At 39.8% G+C, this 24,239-nt stretch overlaps 1 protein-coding gene across 1 annotated transcript in view; it reads left to right on the forward strand.

The window, feature by feature from the left end:
* The first annotated feature begins 19,187 nt into the window (after nt 1–19,187).
* PLCB1 (phospholipase C beta 1) overlaps nt 19,188–24,239 on the forward strand; it is a 593,106-nt gene continuing 588,054 nt past the window's right edge. The window contains exon 1 of the mRNA XM_058181309.1: nt 19,188–22,344. Coding sequence (XP_058037292.1) covers nt 22,246–22,344 — 99 coding nt within the window. The 5' untranslated portion in view covers nt 19,188–22,245. The remainder of the gene's footprint in view (nt 22,345–24,239) is intronic.

The following is a 24,239-nucleotide window of genomic DNA, read 5'->3' on the forward strand; positions in this document are numbered from 1 at the left end:
CACCCTAATGGTACATATTTCCTGAAAATGAGACAGAAAGCAATTTGAGCATGGTCACACAGCAGAAGCCATATCCTTGTCATCACTCTGTAGAGATGGAATCCTACTGTAGATCTTCTTATATCATGCATCAGCTCTTACAATGGCTTATGCACTAACGAGCCTCATTTAAGTTGAACTCATAAATAACTCTGGAAAGGCTATGTATATGAATCAGATTCCAGCATATCTTTATATGTGTTTGTGTGTGTATGCATCTATTTATCTTTATTATCTTTATTGCATAAGCAATAATTCAAATGGGATAAAGTCCTGAATTTTTCACTCTCACTCCTATAACTATCAGCCATGCTTGCTAAGACTGGTGAGCCTAAGAGCTGAACAGCATTTGGTTCGACATCATAATTTGCTCATTTGCGTCCCAAAGTTTAACCAAAGAGTTCAGTCTTTACATTAGTGACCTCAGATTTTTGTAGGGCTCTCAAAATTATTTCAGCTCTGGAGAACTTAAATTGCATCTATGCGGTGACAAGACTACCTAGTATAAGTCTAAAAATCTCTTACCTTCTACTTGTAGATGAGTTACAATGTTAATTTTTATGCTACTGAGTTGTTTACTGGATGCGTACACTATCCTTGGCTATAATATGGCTTGTTTAATTTCAGCTTAGTGCATTGTATGAAAGCAGACTTCGAGATTTATGATCACAGTTTATGGCAACGCTGGGCAAAACTAACCAATTATCGTTTACTCAATATGTTTTCAAAAATAATGGCTGAATGTAATGTATGAATCCATCATGTTCTTACAGTGACTCCCTCTGAAATAGTCTTGCTTTGTTTCCTGTAATGCTATTGGGTTGATATTTAATTTTTTTGTAAGGTAAAACCCAAAATATTTCAACAAACTTTTTGCTGTGCAAATGTTTCAGTGAATTCAGCATTCCTCAGATACTGGGGGCTAATGCTGTCTCCTACCCCAGAGTAAACCTTTGCCACACAATATCTGTAGTTAACCCTTTACCTATGTAGCATCACTTAAAAGTTTTTAGTATGAATGGTCATAGCTCATTGGCTGAACATGTTTTGCATATACAGAGTCTTCAGTTTATATTGCCAGTTATGTAAGGTAACAATTATATTTACTGTATTGGTTACTGTCAGCCCTTCAAGGTAGTTCAGGCAGGAAACGGAGCCATGCGTTCTTATTGTAAAATTTTAGTAACAGAATCTGGCTAGCCTGAAAGTACTTTTCCCCTCTTCTAGCTTTACTTCCCAGAGAACTAGGGAGGGTCCCTTCTGAGCTGCTTTCTCCACCCCCATTCTTTCTTAAACAAGAAGGTTTAGGCTGCGGCTCCTCTTCTTGTCTCCCAGGGTTATTCCGACAGCCCATTATGATTATTAGAACTGATCTTTTCATACAAAAACCTAAATACTGTATGCTAATATTACATGACCGCTTAATACTAATGTGATGAAACATCACTCCACTAGCCAAAAGGAATAAGTTTTTCCTTCATGCCTGCCAGGATTTGGGTTGTTTTCCCACCATGAGTCAGAGTGCACGGTATGTTATAAAAATTGAAATTAGTATATTATGTTTTATTCAGGAAGGTTAGTATCTACCTAAAGCAGGGGTCTCCAACCTTAGTAATTTTAAGACTTGTGGACTTCAACTCCCAGAATTCCTCAGCCAGCTTTGCTGGCTGAGGGATTCTGGGAGTTGAAGTCTGCATGTCTTAAAGTTTCCAAGGTTGGAGACCCCTGACCTAAAGGAAAACATTTGCTCTTTGCTGTGTAATTGTATGGAGGATGTACGAAGTAATTTCAGCAATCATTGAAATATCTGGAATCTATTCACAGCCTTCCATACAATACCATTGTCCAATTTTTTTCAACAAGGAATATACACCAGGGGTTCAATCCTGACTGCCTCAAAGTTGACTCAGTCTTCCATCCTTGTGAGGTTGGTAAAATGAGGACCCAGATTTTGGGGGGAAATAGGCTGACTCTGCAAACCCGCTTAGAGAGGGCTTGTTGCTGGCAATCCTTATGATTTATATTGATATACGGACCATCAATTGTGTTGTAAATGTTGTACCTTGATGAACGCATCTTTTCTTTTATGTACACTGAGAGCATATGCACCAAGACAAATTCCTTGTGTGTCCAATCACACTTGGCCAATAAAAAATTCTATTTTATTCTATTCTATGAAGCGGTATATACGTCTAAGTGCTATTGCTATTTCCTTGAATTTACTAATGTATTTTTTAGAGTATAAGATGCACTATTTCCCCCCTAAAAGAGGGTGAAAATTTGAGTGTGTCTTATACATTGAATGTAGCCCCACCCACTCACCGGCCCCCACTCTTCAGCCTCCGTATATCCTCTCAAATGGAGCTGTAACAGAGAGCCTCTCAAACAACCTCCAAAAGGTCCATTTGAGAGGCTGCCTTTGCAAAGAGAAGCTCTTTTGCAAATGGAGCTTTTGGAGGCTGCAGATGCAGCCTCTCAAACAGAGAGCCTCTCAAGTAGTATATTTTTTTTTCTTATTTTCCTCCCCCCAAAATAAGGTGCGTCTTATACTCTGAAGCATCTTATACACCAAAAAATACGGTAATAAAATATATTTTGTGTCATGAGAAACCACACTATGGGGCTTATTATGCAATCAAGGATCACTCTTGCCATAAAAGTTCCTTTTTGAGTAAGATTATAAAAAAGAAAAGTAGCAAGGTTTAACAGGTTCTGGCAACTCTGGAAATACATCTTAAGCCTGCTAATTACCTGAAAACTACAACTGTGGCTGCCCTCTGAATCAAAATTGTATTGCATTGGTTTTTTTTCAACAGTAAAATAAGCCAGCCTTTAAAAGTACTTTAGAAAGCATGGGAATTTCCACTGTATGGAAATTGTGTCTTCTTTTCTCTGTCCTTCTGTCAGTTCTTTGTAATGACATTTATCACTTCTGCTAGCTTTTAATAACATTAAGCCATCTGCTGTTGTAAGATGGCTACAGAGTGAGGCCTTTCCCACAGGCATTCAAATCTTTATTGATTCCCCTCACATCCCCGCATCTACAACATATGCAGGCTAGCTTATTATATCAGGATTTACTAAACAAAACAAGGAATCAGAGTATGGAGGCATTAATATATAATGATCAGTAGATGCTATGTCTTGTCTTCTTGCTCTGTGCCAATTCACCAGCTTATTGATTTTGTCTTGTCTGTTCTATTCAAGCTGCCAGGATTATTTTTTTAAAGCAAAATAGATGAAATGAATTTAACAGCTACTACTTGGGAGAACCACCTTCCTCATACACATACAGGTGCAAAATCTCTGAGGTTTCTTCTATTTTCTTCTGATTTACTGAAAGAAGAATATTTATGAATATACTGTTTTTTAATTAATTACTAGGGTTTATGTCTGAAAGGCTACTGCTGTGTTCATACAAGGGTAGCCAGGATTAACCCAACTAGGATTTATGTAATTAATATCAATGTTTTGAGTTCAGTAAACACATAGGCTAGGCCCACACAACACACCAGGCTAAGACATTGTTGATTTGTAGTTTAGTGAAAGAAGAAGTCTTCTCTGGGCAGCTTAGGGAAAGACATTTAGAACAGGGGTCTCCAACCTTGGCAACTTTAAGCCTGGCGGACTTCAACTCCCAGAATTCCCCAGCCAGCTGGGGAATTCTGGGAGTTGAAGTCCGCCAGGCTTAAAGTAACCAAGGTTGGAGACCCCTGATTTAGAAAGAGGCCTTCTCTCTCTGATGTGTTGTCAACATCCACTGCAGAGCAAACCTCTTCTTTCTTCTCTAGACAACAAGGAAGCACCAGATCTAGAATGTTGTCCCTTGTGAAACAGGATTAGTTTAAGAGGAAGCTGGCATTTTCTTCATAGATTATTTATTTTTATTTATTTTATTTTATTAAATTTTTATACCGCCCTTCTCCCGAAGGACTCAGGGCGGTGTACAGCCAGAAATAAAATACAAGATATATACAATTAAAAGGAATTAAAATATAGCAATTACTAAATGGCTGATAGTTAAAAATGAATTTAAAATTTAAAATATTAATAAAACCCCAATATAAAATCAAACTATTATGCCAGTCCCGCTTGAGTAAATAAATATGTTTTTAGCTCACGATGGAAGGTCCGAAGATCAGGCACTTGACGTAGGCCAGGGGGGAGTTCATTCCAGAGCGTCGATGCTCCCACAGAGAAGGCCCTACTCCTGGGGGCCGCCAGCCGACATTGTTTGGCGGACGGCACCCTGAGGAGACCCTCTCTGTGAGAGCGTACGGGTCGGTGGGAGGCATACGGTAACAACAGGCGGTCTCATAAGTACCCGGGTCCTAAGCCATGGAGCGCTTTAAAGGTGGTAACCAGAATCTTGAAGCGCACCCGAAAGACCACAGGAAGCCAGTGCAGACTACGGAGCAGTGGTGTTACGTGGGAGCCTCGAGCGGCTCCCATTACTACTCGCGCAGCTGCATTCTGGACTAACTGCAGCCTCCGGGTGCACCTCAAGGGCAGCCCCATGTAGAGAGCATTGCAGTAATCCAGCCGAGACGTAACCAGAGCATGAGTGACCGTGCATAGGGCATCCCGGTCAAGGAAGGGACGCAACTGGCGGACCAAGCGAACTTGGTAAAAGGCCCTCCTGGAGACGGCCGCCAGATGTTCATCAAAGGACAGCCGTCCATCCAGGAGGACGCCCAAGATGTGCTGCTCAACTCAAAAAGAAAAGTCTGCAAAGGTACAAAAAGTTGCCCTAAATATCTGTTGCTTGAATCAGGCCTTCCTCACTGTCCACAAACATTCCAGTCTTCGGAAAGCTTTGTACAGCCGACTGTCTTCAGCGATTTTTATTTTTAGCCTCAAGCAATCGTCTCAATTCTGTTTATGTTCATTCCTGAAGGTTTTCGTTTTAATAAAAAGAAAACAATGCAATTAGAATTTAAGAATGTTTGTTTCCAATTTCAGCCCAAGTAATGTGGGCTGCCCTGGAATACATTCTGGGGTGTTCAATTTAGTTTTTTGCCAAATTACTGCCTACCACAGCTTCTCCACTAATGTAACGGCTCTCGAGAGCTCTGTATAGCTGCTTTCATTGTGCCCCACATGACTCATCCATTGTACATTCAGCAATGTGCAATTCTAATTTTCTTAAAATATCCACAGTTTATCAACCATTCTGTATAACCTTGGTTCCTCCTCCCCCGTGCAATGAACCATCCCTATCTTTACTCTTTTAATATTTCTGTTTGCTTGTTTATTTATGGAAAGTTGTATAGCCTTAAAAGCTCTTCCTGTTCCTGCTGAGGAGACACTGTGCTTGCAGATAGAACTTGCTAAACTTTTCTGTTAACCAAATAACCACCAGCCAGAGAATGAATCAGAGACAGAGTCTAGCAATGATCCAGAAGTCAGCTGAGGTAGCAAAGGAGTTCCCTTTCCACACCAGAGGATTGAAGAGTATAGTAAGCTCAGGGTACAAATTGGGCCATAGTCAAAGTAGACATTTCTAGAGGATAAGACAAAGATTTGTGCAGGTAATCACAGGTACACAAAAAGTAAAGGTGTTGTTTCCAACACTGAGTCCTCTCCAGTTCTCCAAAGCTTAGTTTGGACAATAACAACTCCTGAGTAGACAGTTACTTCCAAGAAATTTTGCCCTGCATTCTCATGCTTCTCATGCTTTCATTCGTTTCATTGTCAGTCTTCTAGCACCCTCATAAACCTTGAGAACTCAGGGAAATCCTGACTGGAATTTTGGATGGCAGGTCCGCTGGTTCTTCCTTTGTTTTTGCTCCTGGATCCTGGCCCTAATAGTCAGTAATAACTCCTCATCCTCTGAAGAAGAATCTGTGAAGACCATCACAAAAGCATTTTAAAGCTGGCTGTGAAATTATCTTTATTGTACTCCTGCCAACCTAGAAGAAAAACAAATGCCATGAGTCAATCAGTCCTCAACTTATGACCATTATTTCATGGCCAAAGTTACAAGGGCATTGAAAACAAATGATTTATGATTGGTCCTTGCACTCATGACAGTCACACCATCCCTGCAATCATGTGATCACCATTCGCAACCTTCTCGATTGGCTTCCCCCAAGCAAAGTCAATGGGGGAGCTGGCAGGAAAGATCGAAATCATAGTTTAACAACTCTGGTGATTCACTTAATAACTATGGCCAAAAAAGATTGTAAAATCGTGTGCTCCCACATGATGCCTTACTTAACTGTTGGAAGAAATATCCTTCTGGGTTCAGTTCCAAGTGGGGAAAAATACACTGGAAACATGGAGACTGTTTGGAAAGATGGATTTAATGGTAGACAGGATCACATGGATTCCTGAGCTCCTGAGTTCCTGAGCAGAAAAGGGCTGAGATGCTGAGAGTGCCTTGGTTTTATGCCCACTTTTGGGCCCTGCCTTAGAGTTTCCTGTTCCTGTACAAGAAATTTATCACATTGGTTGTCCCAGGGGGATGAGCCTTGCTGGCTGATGTAATCTTCCCAGATGCCATGTGGTGAGATGGGTAGAGGGCTAATACTATCTTTGTTATGTAGAATGGACTGGCTCAGGCCTTAATGGCCCATTAACAAAGGTGGGGGGCTGAGTTTCTGCCTCCCTTTAAGGAGAAATATTCTGTCCTTTTAATATTTCCTAAAATATTTCATTTTTCTAGGAGAGAGGTGGGTTTTAACTTCCTACACAGCTATACCACTTAGCAATGAATTTTTCAATCCCAGTTGTGGTCATAAGTTGAGGACACCAATTGTTATTGCCCCCTGAGTAATGTTAGTTATTGGAGTAATACAAAGCATTCCAGAATGAAAGAGAAAACAATAAATTGTTAGGGACCCTCTTGAGTTTTCCATGTGTGTTTTGTCCATTTGTCTGGTCAGTTTACAAAAATTTTGAGCTGCTGTTACATAGTGAAGGCTGCAGCCATCAAGAAGACCTATTCAAATCTATTTCCAGCACAAGGCATAAGATAAGTATATCACAGACAGAGAAAAGAAGAGGAAAACAGCTTGTGACCCTTATATAAGTGATACGTGATATTAATTTGAAATGACGGAGCCTTACATGCAATTAAAGCCCAATAACATTACCCAGTCAGTTGATCTAACCAGCAGCACATGTAACTTCGACTTATGAGAAAAGAAACCACCCTCATCAGATGATATTTTTTTTCCCTCTCCACTGGGAGTATCCACTAGTTTACTTTGTAATTCTTTAGAATTATAATGCCGATATATTTAAAAGTACTGCTTAGCCTGCAGCTCCAAATGTAGTAGCATTTTGGGTCATCTTTCCTAGTGTAAACTTAAGGAGTTATAAACTTGGGAACATTAGTTCTACCTTTTGATTGTTCTTTAATCTACATTTGGTCTTTCTGAAATATTTTGTTGTAACCCAGGCCCAAGTAGGTAGTAGTAAACGCAATCAATTCAAAAACAAACAGACTTTATTAGAACAATTGAGAATTAACTCATTTTCAGCATCGTCCAAATTAAATCAAAACGAATTCTTCATAACTCATATCTTCAGTCTTATCACCAACCTTGGTCTAATTAGGCAAACTGCCAAAGGCTTTTCTTGGGAAAAGTTCAAAAGCAGAAGACGCCAACAAAAAATAAGTGCAGCAAGACAAGGAGCATGTCTATAAACGTTGTTTTCCGACAAAGAGCCCAAACGCCATTGCTGGTTTTTTAAGCCTTATGGGAGAAGCCAATCATCTCTTAGCCCTACTCCCAAGTCTTTAGCTGATCTTGCCTTCTGGCAGCTCTTCTCATGCATGCATTAGGAACAGGCTCTTGCTGTTCCTCTGCCTCGCTACTGTCAGCCTCTGGAGGCTCCGGAGTCCGCACATCACTCCCAGATGGCCCTGGCCCCACTTCTGCCTCCGACACAGAGCCATCATCCGGGCCTTCCCCAGCTCCAGGACTGGCCCATGTTCTTCCTCAGTCTGATCGCTGTCCAACTCCGTTGCCAGCTCCGCAGGCTGCTGGCAGACCAAACATATTTTTTATATTTTTAGCCTATTAAAACCAGAGATCAGGGTAAACCAATACATTTTGTACTCAGAATGGTTCAAATAGAATAATGGAAAATATTGAGAGAGGGGAGATTAAACTAGTGCTTGCTAAGATATGTGTGAGCTCATCGGTTTCACCCTTCCATAACCACTTGCTTTTTAAAAAATAAAATAAATAAATAACAGGCTGCTATATACTCAGTACAAGCAAGTCAAAACAGGCATTCATTTGTTATGGTTTTTATGTGCTGTTCAGATGTTTAACCAGAATAGACAGGCATTACTCAGTCTCTAAATTGTTACGCTGATTTTATCTAGAATGTAAAAACCAAAAGTATTTTATGATATCAGCAATTGCTATTTCGGAAGGACAAAGTGATCTTAAGTAGGGAGGCTTGAAATGCTAAAAGCCTTGATCTCTTTCTGGATGCTCAAAACAACTGATTTTTCACTAGCTGGACCTAACCTCTCTCTGAACTAATTCAGCTTATTAATATACCGATAAAAGAAGTAAACAGCTCTTGAGTGTGCATGACTCATACCAAAAAGAACACTAAAAACACAGTTGCCTTAGTATTGACCATTAGATTACATTCGATGGAAGAGTAGACTGTTGTAAGGCAAAGGACTGCTATGAGAGAATTATATTTTGGGGTTTAGTGATAGCTAGTATTTCTTTGTTTGGACTTGCTGAACACTCAAGATTAATGTCTTATGGGAATAACATGATTGATTACCCCAAGTGTAAAACTTGCTAGGTTCAGGGACCAAAACATTTATTATCACAAAAATCAGGGGACATATCCAGAGCTTTGACCAGAAATATAACCGTATGTGACAGGGAGATAATAATGAAAGTTATAGTTAGCTTCTAAAAATATTCCTTAGCTAACCTTAAATTGACATAGTAACATATTTTACCCATCAACGTTATATCATAAAAGGTCTATTGCTGACCTCTGTTTCTTGAACTGATATGGATTCCGAAGCTTGCAGTTTCTTTTCATCTTATCTTTTCACTTGTACTCTGCAAGTTTATGCAAACTTAATATTCACATTTTGCTTTATTCCAGAACAAAGCACACTATTCTCATAATGTTTCTTTGGCATCTGTGCTATTGATTTAAAGAACTAATGAGAGAAAGAGACACAGCCTGATGCCTGCTCTGTGTCTTAGTTCTGAACATGCTTTGGTTATATCTGTCAGGTGAAGCAGAGGTGGCACTGGAGTTTATAAGAAGTTTAGTGATTGATAGACTTGTGTTAGACTTCTTTCATATTAATTAGACATTGAGACTAATTTGGTGTTAACACATCTGTTACAGTGCCTAGAGTATTTTTAGTGTAGCTTACTAATTTATCAAGTGTAAAAAGCCGAGAAAATGCTTAAAACAGCCTTGATTGGATCTGGATTGTAATCTTCTGGCTCATAGAAATGGAGAAAATATTGTTTTTGATATTCTAAAATCCTGATTGAACTAGAAATATCAAACTTGAAATTCTGACTGCCTAACAGAAGAAAAGCATACAGAGGTTGTACCCAAGGGGCTAGAACTAACCCTTACCCGCACAGAATAAGTTAGAGACTCATTTAGACTTCATAGAAAAACTAATTAAAAGTAAATGTTTACATGACTGTTCAGGAAGACAAGACAAGCTTCTGAAAGATTGGTGAGGAACCTTTTCAAAGAGGGCCTGTGAACAGAGATTTTCTTCAGAACAGAAATTTCTCAATCTGTATGCAGCTAAATTGTGAATGGCACACTGTTTCTGTATATTATCTAAATAACGATGAATGAAAAATTTGAGCATTCATTGCTGAAGAAAGAAGGTAATTTTAAGGACGGGGTCCATATTCACTCGGATATTTTGAAGAGGAAATCCTTTTGGGGGGGAGGTTGAGCATCTTGCTTCCTTTTAAATTATCCTTTGCTCCCAAGAGAAAGCGGAACCTGCTGGTAATTTTACTATATAGAATGGGGCTGGAGTCAATTCTGAATTAAGAGAAATACATGGGTAATCCATAGTAGCTGAAAAAATTCAATGGGACATGCAGAAGGAATTTTTTGTTTTTGTTTTTGTCAATCATATATAAGATAACAGGTAAAAGTATAAACATAATTTGGATATATGAAAAGAGTAAGTAAAATGGAATATTAGGACAGGGATGGTAGGCACGCAGGTGCACTTATGCATGCCCCTTACAGACCTCTTAGGAATGGGGTGAGGTCAACAGTACACAATTTAAGCTTAAAGTTTTGGGAGTTTGGGGAAGAAACTCAAGTAGTACATTCCAGGCATTGACCACTCTGTTACCTAAGTCCTATTTTCTGCAATCGAGTTTGGAGCAGTTTACCTTGAGTTTGTATCTATTATTTGCTCGTATATTGTTGTGGTTGAAGCGGAAGTAGTCATTGACAGGTAGGACATTGTGGTAGATAATTTTACATTCCATGTTTAGGTTAGACTGAAGTCGGTGTAGTTTTAAGTTGTCTAAGCCCAAAATTTGGAGTCTAGTGGCCTAAGATATTTTATTGCAGGTAGAGGAATGGAGGACTTTTCTCATAAAATATTTCTGGACTCTCTCAATTGTATTAATGTCCGATATGCAGTGCAGGTTCCAGATAGATGAGCTGTATTCAAGAATTGGTCTAGCAAATGTTTTGTATGCTCTAGTTAGTAGTACAATATTACCAGAGAAGAAGCTACGCAAGATTAGGTTAACAACTTTTAGTGCCTTTTTGGCAATGTTGTTACAGTGGGCTCCACTACATAAAGAAACATCTCCACTACCTAAAGAAACAGCTGAACCATGCCTTGTTTTTCTAACTTTATACTCTGGGTAAAGTCCTTCGGCTAATAACACATGAGTATAGAGCAATTTTTGGTGTTGAAGTCTACACATCTGGAGGTTGAACAAGGCTGGGAACACTGTTGTAGTCTAGAGGATTACATGCCTGTCTGATGTTTTAATGCACTTTACTGATTGTTATTCCTAACTCAAAATGTTTTTTTTTTTGGCCTTTCCATGTATATCATTATGCATCCAGAATAATAGTATATTCCATTCTTGCACTATTGTAATCAAGGACTACAATTCAATAAGAATGTAACAAACTTTTTTACACCCTTTATCCCAACTGGGATCCATAAACTTGCTCAGTCATTCCAGGGGAAGAAGAACCCTACGTGTCCTTGTTGATATTTTTGTATACCAAATGTTCTTACAATCATGGCACACTAAATTATTCAGGAACAAAATAAACTGATTCACTGCCTGTATCTTAGTTTGCAGCTTCTAATAGGTTCTAATTAAAAGCATTCAGTCGATTAAGAAAGCCAGTCTGGCTATTTGTTATGAATGCCCACATATTGTTAACAATTAAAAATGAACTAGTGTTGGCTAGGTTGGTGATTATAAATGGTCAGGACTTTGACCAAGTTAAGTTTAATTATTGTAGGGTTCCTCTCTCTTTTCTCTTTGCGGAGAAACAGGTGATGAGTGGCTGGGACCATCTAGTGGTTCCACTACTTAAAAAAAGATGGTGATGACTAAAGAAACTATTACTGAATTCTACCATAGTGGACAATTTTAATCTTCATTCTTTCCTTTTTCAGGATGTTCTTTAAGAACAGCCCCCAGAAATCTGTTCAGTTCCCATCTCACCTGTTTTAAAGCATTTTTAATGCATGATTCACCTTGTACCTGCTTACAGGCAAAGACTTAAAGCCACAAAACCAATAATTAAATCAATGAAGACCTGAACAGAGGAATCAAAATTAAAGCTACAGGCATGTTTTAACTGCACTGATTGGAATATTTTTAAAGATACCTCTGCAGACCTGGATGAACTCACAGATACTGTAACATCATATGTCAGCTTCTGTGAAGAACTATGTGTACCTACAAGGAACTTGCGAATATACAGTAACAACAAACCTTGGTTCACACCTAAACTTAAGCAGCTACGACATTCCAAAGAGGAGGCCTACAGAAAAGGTGATAAAATGCTGTACAATCAGGCCAGAAATGCACTAACAAGGGAGATCAGAGCAGCAAAAAGAAGCTACTCTGAAAAGCTAAAGAATCAGTTTTCAGCAAATGAACCAGCAAACATGTGGAAAACTCTTAAAAATATCACCGGCTATGGCAAACCTCCTTCCCAGGCTGAAGGTAATCAACAACTGGCAGATGATCTGAATGAGTTTTACTGCAGGTTTGAAAGGAAACTACAGCCACCTATCTCCACAACACCCATCTCAGACACACCAACATCAGCCAAGCCTCCTACAACTGACCCCATTTCATTGGGTTCACAACCCCTAGTGATCACAGAAAAGGCAGTGCAGGACCTATTTCACAGACAAAAGCCAGGAAAAGCTCCAGGCCCAGACAAGATAACTCCTTCTTGCTTAAAAGTCTTTGCTGACCAATTGGCCCCCATCTTCACCCATATTTTCAATAAATCACTAGAGATGTGCTATGTTCCTTCTTGCTTCAAACGCTCTACCATCATCCCAGTGCCGAAGAAGCCCACCATCAAGGAACTGAATGACTACAGACCAGTTGCTTTAACATCTGTAGTCATGAAAATCTTTGAAAGGCTAGTGCTTTCCTACCTGAAAACCATCACGGATCCGCTATTAGACCCCTTGCAATTTGCATACTGAGCAAATAGATCAACAGATGATGCTGTTAATATGGCTCTGCACTACATCCTACAACATCTTGGATCTCCAAAGCCCTATCCAAGGGTCCTCTTTGTAGACTTTAGTTCAGCATTCAATACCATCATTCCAGACATTCTGCTAACTAAGCTAAACCAGCTACAAGTACCGTAACAGACTTGTAAGTGGATCACAAGCTTCCTAACAAACAGGAAGCAGCAGATGAAGCTAAGCAAGATCACATCAAATACCTGTACAATTAGCACAGGGCCCCCCCAAGGCTGTGTGCTCTCCTCACTTCTCTTCTCTCTGTATACCAATGACTGCATCTCCAATGATCCATCTGTTAAGCTACTGAAGTTCGCAGATGACACAACAGTGATTGGTCTCATACGAGACAATGACAATCCGCATATAGACGAGAGGTCGAACGACTAGCCTTGTGGTGCAACCAAAACAATCTGGAACTGAACACACTCAAAACCGTAGAAATGGTGGTAGACTTTAGGAGAAACCCTTCCATACTTCCACCTCTCACAATACTTGACAACACAGTATCAACAGTAGAAACCTTCAAATTTCTAGGTTCTATCAAATCGCAAGATCTCAAATGGACAACTAATATCAAAACATCATTAAAAAGGACAACAAAGAATGTTCTTTCTGCGCCAACTCAGTAAGCTCAAACTGCCCAAGGAGCTGCTGATCAGTTCTACAGAGGAATTATTGAGTCTGTCATTTGCACCTCTATAACTGTCTGGTTCGGTTCTGCAACCCAACAAGAAAAACACAGACTTCAGAGGATAATTAGAACTGCAGAAAAAATAATTGCTACCAACCTGCCTTCCATTGAGGACCTGTATACTGCACGAATCAAGAAGAGGGCCGTGAAAATATTTACAGACCCCTTGCATCCTGGACATAAACTGTTTCAACTCCTACCCTCAAAACGACGCTATAGAGCACTGCACACCAGAACAACTAGACACAAGAACAGTTTTTTCCCGAAGGCCATCACTCTGCTAAACAAATAATTCCATCAACACTGTCAAACTATTTACTGAATCTGCACTACTATTAATCTTCTCATAGTTCCCATCACCAATCTCTTTCCATTTATGACTGTATGACTATAACTTGTTGCTGGCAATCCTTATGATTTATATTGATATATTGACCATCATTTGTGTTGTAAATGTTTTACCTTGATGAATGTATCTTTTCTTTAATGTACACTGAGAGCGTATGCGCCAAGATTGTGTGTCCAATCACACTTGGCCAATAAAAATTCTATTCTATTCTATTCTATTAAAAACCTGCCTTTTCCTTCAGACCTTGGTTTGAGATGGCACTGTGAGTTACTGGGGATATGACGGCTTAGTTTTATTTTCTTAATGGTTGCTATTTTCTGATTTTTTAAATACAGTATATTGCTGCTGTTTTTAAATACTGGGGAACTGCTCATAATCAACTGGAGTTGGGTAGCCTAGAAATGTAATAAACAAACAATTGTAAACTGTCCTTTTTTGGTGCTGGGTTATCTGTTTATTCTAGTTTTGAATTCCCGTTACCAAACCTCATAGAGTGTCTCTGAACTTTATCTCAGACTATATTTGGATTCAGTTTGTTTCACCGAATTAATTTGTTTGATTTGTGGATCGGTTACATTGTTGTGAATCTATTTGCACAAAAAGCTGAGGTGAGACATTTAAGGGTCCAGAGGTTGTGCAAATTAGAATACAGTAGAACCTCTGGTCACAACCACAATTCATTCCATAACTTTGGTCGCAAACCAATTTGGTCATGACCCGAATCTAATTTTTGAAATTTGGTGCTTACAAAAAAAAAAAAAATGGCATGGAAGGGGAAATCAGACGTGGAAAAAAACCTGAATTTTTTGGTCAGAACCCGATTTGGTCATGGTCAGAAGCATTTGTGACCAGAGGTTCTACTGTATTACATTCAAAAACAATGTGGGCTGAATATTATAGCATTCAGGATACATTGTCCTAAAACAGATGTTAATTATCTTACCAATACCAAGACATTGAAAGTGAGTTTAGGATACTTTTACAAGAATAGGCCTGCTCCAATTACTTCACCTCTTTAAAAAGAAAAAAAAATTCACCCCTCCGATTAAAGAACCTAGCATGGTTAAACCGTAATCCCAGAGTCACTACTCTTGGAACAAATTTCTAAATATTCTTTCAATTTTTAAATATTCTTTCAAAAGATTATGAAACAGAAGAAAACTATCTGGAGCAGAGGAAGCTAAGATATGAACCAACATCACTACCCTTGATATAAACAACAGTGTTTCATATTTCTTTATCTGTTAATAGTAATGGAAAACTAAGCCAATCATATTCTATGAACAAATTTAGATGAGTTACACTAAACCAAGCAAATATTTTTATCAAATTTATACAGCTACCCATCTCAAGGAAGTGATTTTGGTGGTGTACAACAATCCAGTAAAAATATAGAAGTTATCTAAAACCATTATACAATTTTTGTTATTAGTTGTGAAGTCGTGTCCAACCTATCACGATTCCATGGACAGCATTCCTCCAGGACTTCCTGTCCTCTACCATCCTCTGGAGTCCATTTAAACTCATGCCTACTGCTTCAGTGACTCCATCCAGCCACCTCGTTCTCTGCCGTCCCTTTCTTCTTTTGCCCTCAATCTTTCCCAGCATTAAGCTCTTCTCTAGTGAGTCCTTCCTTCTCATTAGGTGGCCAAAGTATTTGACATTATAAAATTATTAAGCATTAAAAAGTATGAAAGCAAAACTAAAAAAGAAAAAAGGCAGAATATTAATAAAGGAGCCACCTTACTAGTTTACCTGTGTCTCCTTCAGGTTTTGCATGTCTTATGGCATAATTCAAACCTTTCATTTATTCTAGCCTTTCTCTCATTCTTTTTTGGCAGCTAAATATTTCACCTTTAAATTATTTAGCTGATTGTAGAAGTTCTATTAGAAATGAATTTGAAGTGCTATTTGCATGGAAGTGTTGATATGTTCATCTGAATTCATCTGTTTGAGTATTTATTTATTTGGGGTCCAGGATCAAGTCATGCTGGCTTGGCTGTCTGCGTAGACATTCATAAACTGCGAAGGCTACCCAGCTGATCCTAATTTCTGAATGCAAATGAAATCCCCCAAATTAATCTGTGCTCAATAATACACATCTGTGATTAGGACTGACTGATTAATGGCTCTTGTTCTTAATAGCTGAAGCAGTGGTGCTCAGAAAAGAACATTGCTTTTGGCTAAAGTATTTAAATAGTCACTAATAGAAACTGATTGGCTATCTGGAAGTAAAATCAATATGTGTTAATCTATAAAACTAAAGATCAACTTCCAGATGAGGAGGAAAGTGTCATTCTAGCCTTCCTTGTTCAAATTTACTTCCCGGCTGAAGCCAGTTTTATTGTAATGAAAATGTATAAATGTTGATAAGACTTTGATGTCTGCTGAATAAATATTATTTTGATTATTGGTCAGACAGATGATAGCTCTTGGTGTTTATGGTATGGGCAAATGATGACATATATGTCACAATGGAAATGACATATGACATCGTTACAAAGTATGCCAGAAGCCAATGATGACATCTCAACTTTAAAATGCTGCTTTTCAGCTGATCACAAATGCAGAAAAAAGAGATGCTATTAATGTAGTAGCAGATAAATTACTCCTTGTGTAATCTGGGCTATCTGAAAAATAAATGAATGCTTCCCAAGATGTAACTCTACAATAAGTTTTATCCAAAAACTTTCTACTATTGACCTCACCCCATTCCTAAGAGGACCATAAGGGGCGTGCATAAGCGCACAAACGTGCCTGCCGTTCCTGTCCTATTGTTTTTCTTTTCTTCTTCCTATATATATGCTTATACCTCCTTATATTTACCCATATATGTGTTTATTTACTATATAATCTTTTTGTATGATACCTACATATATTGTTGTGACAAAATAAAATAAATAAAAATAAAAATAAATAAAAGGTAAAGGTTTCCCTCACACATATGTGCTAGTTGTTCCTGACTCGGGGTGGGGTGGGGTGCTCATCTCTGTTTCAAAGCTGAAGAGCCAGCGCTGTCTGAAGACATCTCCATGGTCATGTGGCCAGCATGACTAAACACCAAGGACACACAGATACTGTTACCTTCCCACCAAAGGTGGTCCCTATTTTTGTACTTGCATTTTTTACGTGCTTTCGATTTGCTAGGTTGGCAGAAGCTGGGACAAGTAACGGGAGCCTACCCCATTACGCAGCACTAGGGATTCGAACCGCTGAACTGCCAACCTTTTGATAGACAAGCTCAGCATCCTAGCCACTGAGCCACCATGTCCCTTTTAACTCTACAATAGATATGGGAAATAAAGTTACCTTAGTATGGATGTCTAAACATAACAGCTAAACCTCAAACTGAGCAATAGTTTATTCTAAGCAAAGCTTGTCCTTCAAAGTACACTTTCCTATAAATGTAGGCAGAAACTCAATCTACTTCCTATGTTTCTTGGGAATGACTGATCTCACAAATTGTACTTGAAAGCAAGAGAAACCTACTCAAAAATATGGTCTAATTAACTCTCACCAGTGACCCTTCAGATATCTTGATTTTATTTCCATGGCTAAACAGATTGCCTTCAAGTTCACCATTTCTCAACACTGGGTTAAGAAACTAATGCAATTGTTATTTTAGTCATGTTAACTCTTGAGTGGTACAAGCATATTTTTTTAATACAAACCTTTCATTTCCTGAGCTAGAATCCTTTATTGTCTTGTGAGCCACTGATTACCCTGTTACTTGGAGAGACTTATTGCACACTATATTTTTCTACCAATGGTGAAATCCAATTTTTTTTACTACCAGTTCTGTGGGCGTGGCTTGGTGAGCGTAGCGTGGCTTGGTGGGCATGGCTTGGTGAGCATGGCAGTGGAAGGATACTGCAAAATCTCCATTCCCACCCCACTCTGGGGCAAGCCAGAGGTGGTATTTGCCAGTTCTCTGAACTACTCAAAATTTCTGCTACCGGTTCTCCAGAACCTGTCAGAACCTGCTGGATTTCACCCCTGTTTTCTACCAAGAAAGCTTCCAAAATTGATACTTCCCACAAATTATTTGGAAAGAAAGTTCTTCTGCACCTCTGGATCAGTTAATTCTTTCTCTTTTGCTTCTACCTCATGTCTTTAGCTCTGATAGACAGTTAAGAACATCTGCTTGGGTTTGTTCTAGATCTCACGTACTGAAACAATAAAAAGGACAGCTAGAAAAGCTTGGGTCAAAAATCAGCACACAAACCATCAATAACAAGCATGATCAAGGTCTAGTTCAGAGTTTAGGCAAAGGTTTCCAGTGTATGTAGTAAAGTTCAGAATAGTTCTGGCATTGGTTATATTATCAAGTGGTCAATTGAAGAATTAATTGTGAGGAACAAAAGTCTAGCCAGGCTGTAGGGATGTTATTTCAGCATTTGAATGAGTCCGGACAAAAGCTTTTATTCCAGACCGCCTGGTCTCCAGCCAGCCACATTTGGGCTGGATGGATTAAATTATATTTGCTGGACTACATCTGAATAGACCAACAATCCAAAGAACTATTCCTAGAAGTCTGGCATCTCCTTGCTCTCTGACTTGGGGAAGAAAATGGTATGATGGATTTAGTGAATATTTGCTTTGCATGCCTGGGAGGGGGAAAGTTTTGCTAAAACCTTAGAATTAGGCCTTAGCTTCTTAGGACTGGCATCCTCAACTGTTTCTTCTCAAACAGCTCCTGTTACTCCTTTAAGATTAATCTGAGGGAACCATGTGATATCTAATCCCCATAGATTCTTATATAGAACTATGGGTGGAATATAGCCTTGGTATGGCTTCCTCTCCCCTTTAGCATTAGTAGAAAGGGTAAGGATAAACCAGCAAATGCTGTGTTAATCCTTTAAGGGAGTATTTCTCAATCATGGCAACTTTCAGAGATGTGGACTTCAACTCCTAGAATTCCCCAGCCAGCAGCCAGCCAGCTGCTGGCTGGGGAATTCTGGGAGTCGAAGTCCACATCTCTGAAAGTTGTCAAGGTTGAGAAATACTGTGTTAAGGAGTTATGATAGCCTATCTATATTTCTACTCCAAAGAAAATTTATACCCTTGCTAATTAAGAACTATTTTCAACATGTAAATCATATCATAGTAAATGTGCATTAAATTGTGGTTTCAAATTGATCCATTGTCTTGAAGCAATGACATGGTTTTTCCTTCATTTCATTTATTGAGTTTTGCCATTGTGCATTAACCATTGAGTTTTATACAAAAAAACACACAAAACACTGAGTTTTTGGGGCAAATTGCATTTAGCAATATTGATCATGGACAATAGTTTTCTTATCTTAACATATGATCACATTAAGGCTATGACATTATTTTCAAAGTTGATAACTGATATTTCTAGTCCATAATAGAATAGAATAGAATAGAATAGAATAGAATAGAATAGAATTTATTGGCCAAGTGTGATTGGACACACAAGGAATTTGTCTTGGTGCATATGCTCTCAGTGTACATAAAAGAAGAGATACGTTCATCAAGGTACAACATTTACAACACAATTGATGATCAATATATCAATATATATCATAATCCATTTAGTCAAAACAAAACACTGAACTGTTGCAGTTGAGTTAAAAGGCTATCCTGTTTTCCACTAGAATTATTTTCTTTAATATATTGGGGACATAATGTCCTTGAATGTAAATCACAAAGATTACCTGTCATTCTTTCCTCTGTTTACCCTTATAATTCGACAGGGATTTTGCTAGTTAGGAATAAATCACGATGTGAATGCTGGAGCAACGGAATAAACTAGGTGGATTTCATCAGTCCATGAAGTAATATGCAAAGAAACTTATGGCTGGTAATAAACCAGTAATAGCCCTTCTGTGTTAAGTGCACTGGTGGCTCAAATCTGGTCTAGGACACATCTGTAACTAATTTGCAAGCAAATGGAATAATTAGTCTACTGAGATGATAAAATTACATGACATATGTGTTTATCATTATTGCCCATAATCATCTTGCAGTCAATTACCTGAATGTTGTTGATACAATATTATTGCCTTCCATGTATTGGACCATAATTTACAGATTCTATAGTGGTCACACTAGCTGGCAATTCTGAAAAGGCTGTTCTGATCTTTTCTCTCCTATTGTGTTTTGTCACTGATTTCACAAACAATATAAAAGGAAGATTGCAAATTAAGTGTATATCATTTTCCAAGAGCATCTTCAGTATAGCAAACTAAAATAATTTTAGCTTGGGGGAGGGTAGGACAATTTGAGATAAACTTGAAATGTAAAAGCATAAAAAATATTATTGCTTTGTGTTGCATTTGCAATATTTTTTTAAAAAAAATACAATCTCCAGTAATAACATTCAACCAAATGTTTATACATTTTGTTGCATTAGTATTTTTTCCCCAAGGCAACAGTTTGCAGAGCATTTGTGAGCATTAATAATATATTGCAGGTATAGTGATCATTTAAAGTTACAATGGCACTGAAAAAGTGACTTAAGAAATATTACATTTAGTTATGAATAAAAATGGTCAGAATTAATTGCCCTGATAGAATATGAACTATTAAAATATTAGGTAGAACTATGGATGCAATGAAGGGGTGAAACTGAACACCTTGACAATGATAACTCAATGGCTGTATAAACAAACCCCTTTGAGAAATTGGCAAACCAGAAGGAAAAGGAGCCATTAGTTTTAATAAGAATACCTCACTTTCCCCACTGAAAATTGCAGGGCGAGGGGTATCGGATATGTAAAACAGACAAGGACAAATCTGTGCAGCATTTTTGTTCTAGCAGTAACTATAGCATATTATTGTAGAGTAGTAATTATATTGTAGAGGAGTTAAAAAAATCCTTGTGGCCTCCGTCAGATGACATTAAACAGTTGTTTGGAATGTTATCACACTGGGGCAAAATTGAATGTCACATAAGGAAAACTACAGGTGTTGTTGAAGGCATGCTGAAATAAATAATTATTTCATCAAAGAGAGAATCCCCCCATCTAAAAATGCTCTTAAATTGTGCCTTTTGGTTTTGGGTTAGAGCTCTTCTTCCCCCCACCCTTCCGTTAAATCTATAGTTTATAGTTGAATCCTGTGGTGGCAGGCAAGACTCATAGATACTTTGACAAGTTAGGGAAAAGGCTGTGGGTGTGAGGGGGCTGGTTACAGGATGTATGTAGAATTGACTTTTCAAAGATGAGCACACCAAGGAGCGCAGCTAATGTAGTTTGTTTAGCCTCAGATCAAAAGATGGACGCAACCCAATTGACTGTGGTTGTTGATCCCATGAGCCCTGACTCAGTGCAATGATTGAGCAGAAACTTTGCATGGAAAGATGGACAAGTTCCTCTGAGTTTTTTTTCCCCCCTTTCCACATGGGTAGCACACTGGCTCCCACAGACACATAGGCTTGCCTTATTAAAAGGAGTAGTGATGGCAGTCGATAAGCCCTGCTTTACATATGCATTCCCTACCGCTAATTTCTTCAGCTCCCGTTCCTCTTTATAGGATAAAAGAGAGTGCAAAGAATCGGGGGTGGGGGAAGCAACTCGTGACTTGAAATGATCACATAATCCGCCTAATTTTAAAAACAAAAACAACAGTAATTTTTTGGCATCGCGCGGCTCTTGCAAACGAGATCGGCAGGGCCAACAGGAACTCTGCGGAGAAGTCAGGACACGGTTTCCTGAACGCCTCCCTCTCGGTCAACCTGGACCGATCTCCTTGAACGAAAAGAAATCGTTCGCTATACGAGTTTTCGGGGCTCTCTCTCCGTCCTTAAAAGCCAGGCTTTCCATAAGGCGGCGAGGCGAGCCCGCCGCTCTCTGGAGCTTAGCCACCCCAAGAGCGCACGGGGTGATCCGGCACTGCGATCTTGCTTCCTGTCAGGGAAGGCTTGTCCACTGAAGGCGGCGGGCTTGAAGGGAGGGCGCATGCTCTGCAGAGGCGGCGCCCTCGGCCGGCAGGTGGTGCTGCCCGCTCGAGTCGCTCGCCTGCGCCCTGAGCGCGGAGAAAAGTTGGGGGAGAGAGAGAGAGAGAGAGAGAGAGAACCGGGGAAGGAGGAAGAGGGCGGCAGCGCGGTTTGCATTTGCCAGAGCAGCGAGGAGCGCCTCGGCGTGTGCATGTAGGGGGTGCATGCATGGATGCATGCGTGCAGGCGTGCGTTCCCTTTCTCTCTCTCCATAGGATGTACCGCCGAGCGGTTGGCTCTTTGCTGTAGGCACGCGTCTGGCTCGCCCTGCCTTGCGAGAAGCGCTTGGCACGAGTAGCAGCTGCCGCTGCTTCGCTTCTCTTTCCCTCCGCTCGGCGTGTAAGCGATCCAGGCGGCTCCTGCGACAAGGCTCGCGATTTTCCCGGCCGCCGCCGCCGCTGCTGCTACCGTCTGCCTTTTCCTCCCCTTCTCCGGTGGGAAGCCTCGATGTGCTGCCGCCAATGGCTGGGGCACAGCCAGGAGTCCACGCTCTCCAGCTCCAGCCGGTCCGGGTCTCGGCCAGCCTCAAGAAGGGCTCCACCTTCGTCAAGTGGGACGACGTAAGTTTGCGGAGCTCTGCCACCTAACCTACCGCCTTCTCTGCCTTCCTCTCTCCACTCCTCCTGCCGGCTTTACTTTCCCTTTCCACGGTTGGAGGGGCGCGAGGGGCGCAAGACCCCTGCGATGCGACGGGCAGAGCGGATGGATGGGCTGGCACTGCACCATGTGCTCGGGAGATGCGTTTCCTCAGCGCGCGCGCGCGCGCGCTGCCCGGGGAAGGGGGCGAGGGCATCCGCGTGTGGGATGTGTGCTAACCATCAAAGAAGAGGCGGCGTGGAGCTGGCCAAGTTTCAGCTGCTTTGGGGCAGCCAGATTGTCCACTGCCTACAGCCCAGCCAGAGAGCATATGCTTGCCACGCAGAATATTGAACAATTCTGAGTGTGCTGAGGTTGTCCATTTAGGAGATTGGACGACACCATTTAAGGTGGCTCCAGTCCAGCATTATAAGGCCACATCTTGTGCCCCTCAATTCCAAATAGTTTAATCTGGCCATTCAGGTGGGAAGCGCTAGCCTGTGGGTCAGAATATACCCACTTGTTGTGTGGGTGAGAGCCATGAGGTTTTGAGTTAGGGCGATCCTTCATTCTGACAAGCGGGCAGAGAGGAGGTAAAATGGGAAGTGTAGGTGCTGCCAGGGTTTTAAAGTTGGGAAAGGAGCAGAAAGATGGAGCTTGCCAATTTTTTTTCCTGCACTGTAACATTGGAAAAGCTAGCACATTGGTTCCTGGCAAGTTACCCATAGCAACAAGCGACTCGGTGCCTTTATGTGGATTTAGACAAGCAGCTGAAGAAAAACATGCACAGTATGTGTGCTTGTGTGCATGTGTACTGGAGGGGGGGGGGAAAGCATAAAGGGATAAATGAAATTGGGAATTGGGAAAATAAACGACTTCACCAAAGTGGCAGATATACCAATAGTGTTTATTCTTTGGCTTGAAATATTTGAAATAACCATCAATTAGATGATATTTCACAGACCCTCCTTCATATGATGAATCTGCTGGATTCACTTTTTTTTCCCTACAGCACAATGATCAATTAATAGATATATGCTCTGCTGTTAATGCATTTGAAATGTTATTTCTTTGCATAAGCAAATAAGACATTACTGGTCCCAACAGACACTCTTATAGTCTGAAAAGGGCAATAGAAAAAAAATAAATGGATAATGGGGTAAGGAGAAGAGAGATCAGTGATTAAAGTTAGACAAAAAAAGACTCAAAAATTAAGTGAGATTTCCTTTTTGTCTCTTTGTCATTATCTTGTTGAGGGCAATTAAAGCAAAGATGAGAATGAAAAGTTAGTTTTCATTCTCCTTAGTTAGGAGTGCTTTTTGCATCTAACTTTCTGGTAGGCTTAAGAGTAAAAGGGCACATTTGATTTCAGGGACCTAAAGATTTATTAAGTGTGTGAATTTCTTTCTCACCTTATATAGTACTTGTGATCCTTCTGTAACAGGTGTAAGACCTGCAGTTTCGTTCTCATGAAAGCTGTCAAACTCGGCTTATGTTTTATTACTTTGGTTGGAGTCTAGCTGAATGTTCCAATATACAGTAAAGAGGTATACTGTCTTACTCATAGAAAACACGCTTGTTAAAAAGCTTAATTCATTTGGCCCTTAAAAGTTCAGTATTGGTAGTTCTGCAGAAAGCAAACTATCAGACTTTTTTCATTGGCTAAGAATGAGATGGCAACAAAAGATTTCCAAAGACAGAAAACCGCAGATAAATATTTTTATTATAGGAAATAATAGAAAAAACAAGCCATTGCAAAAGAATCCCAGTGTTTATTAAATATGAAATGGTTTTATAGGTGAAATTAATGGTTCAATTTTTGTATTCTTTCTCCAGCCCAAGTGATGCAATTAGCCCTTTGTTGTTGTTCTTCCCCAAT

The sequence above is a fragment of the Ahaetulla prasina genome, chromosome 1 (genome assembly GCF_028640845.1).
Source record: "Ahaetulla prasina isolate Xishuangbanna chromosome 1, ASM2864084v1, whole genome shotgun sequence".
Classification (NCBI taxonomy): domain Eukaryota; kingdom Metazoa; phylum Chordata; class Lepidosauria; order Squamata; family Colubridae; genus Ahaetulla; species Ahaetulla prasina.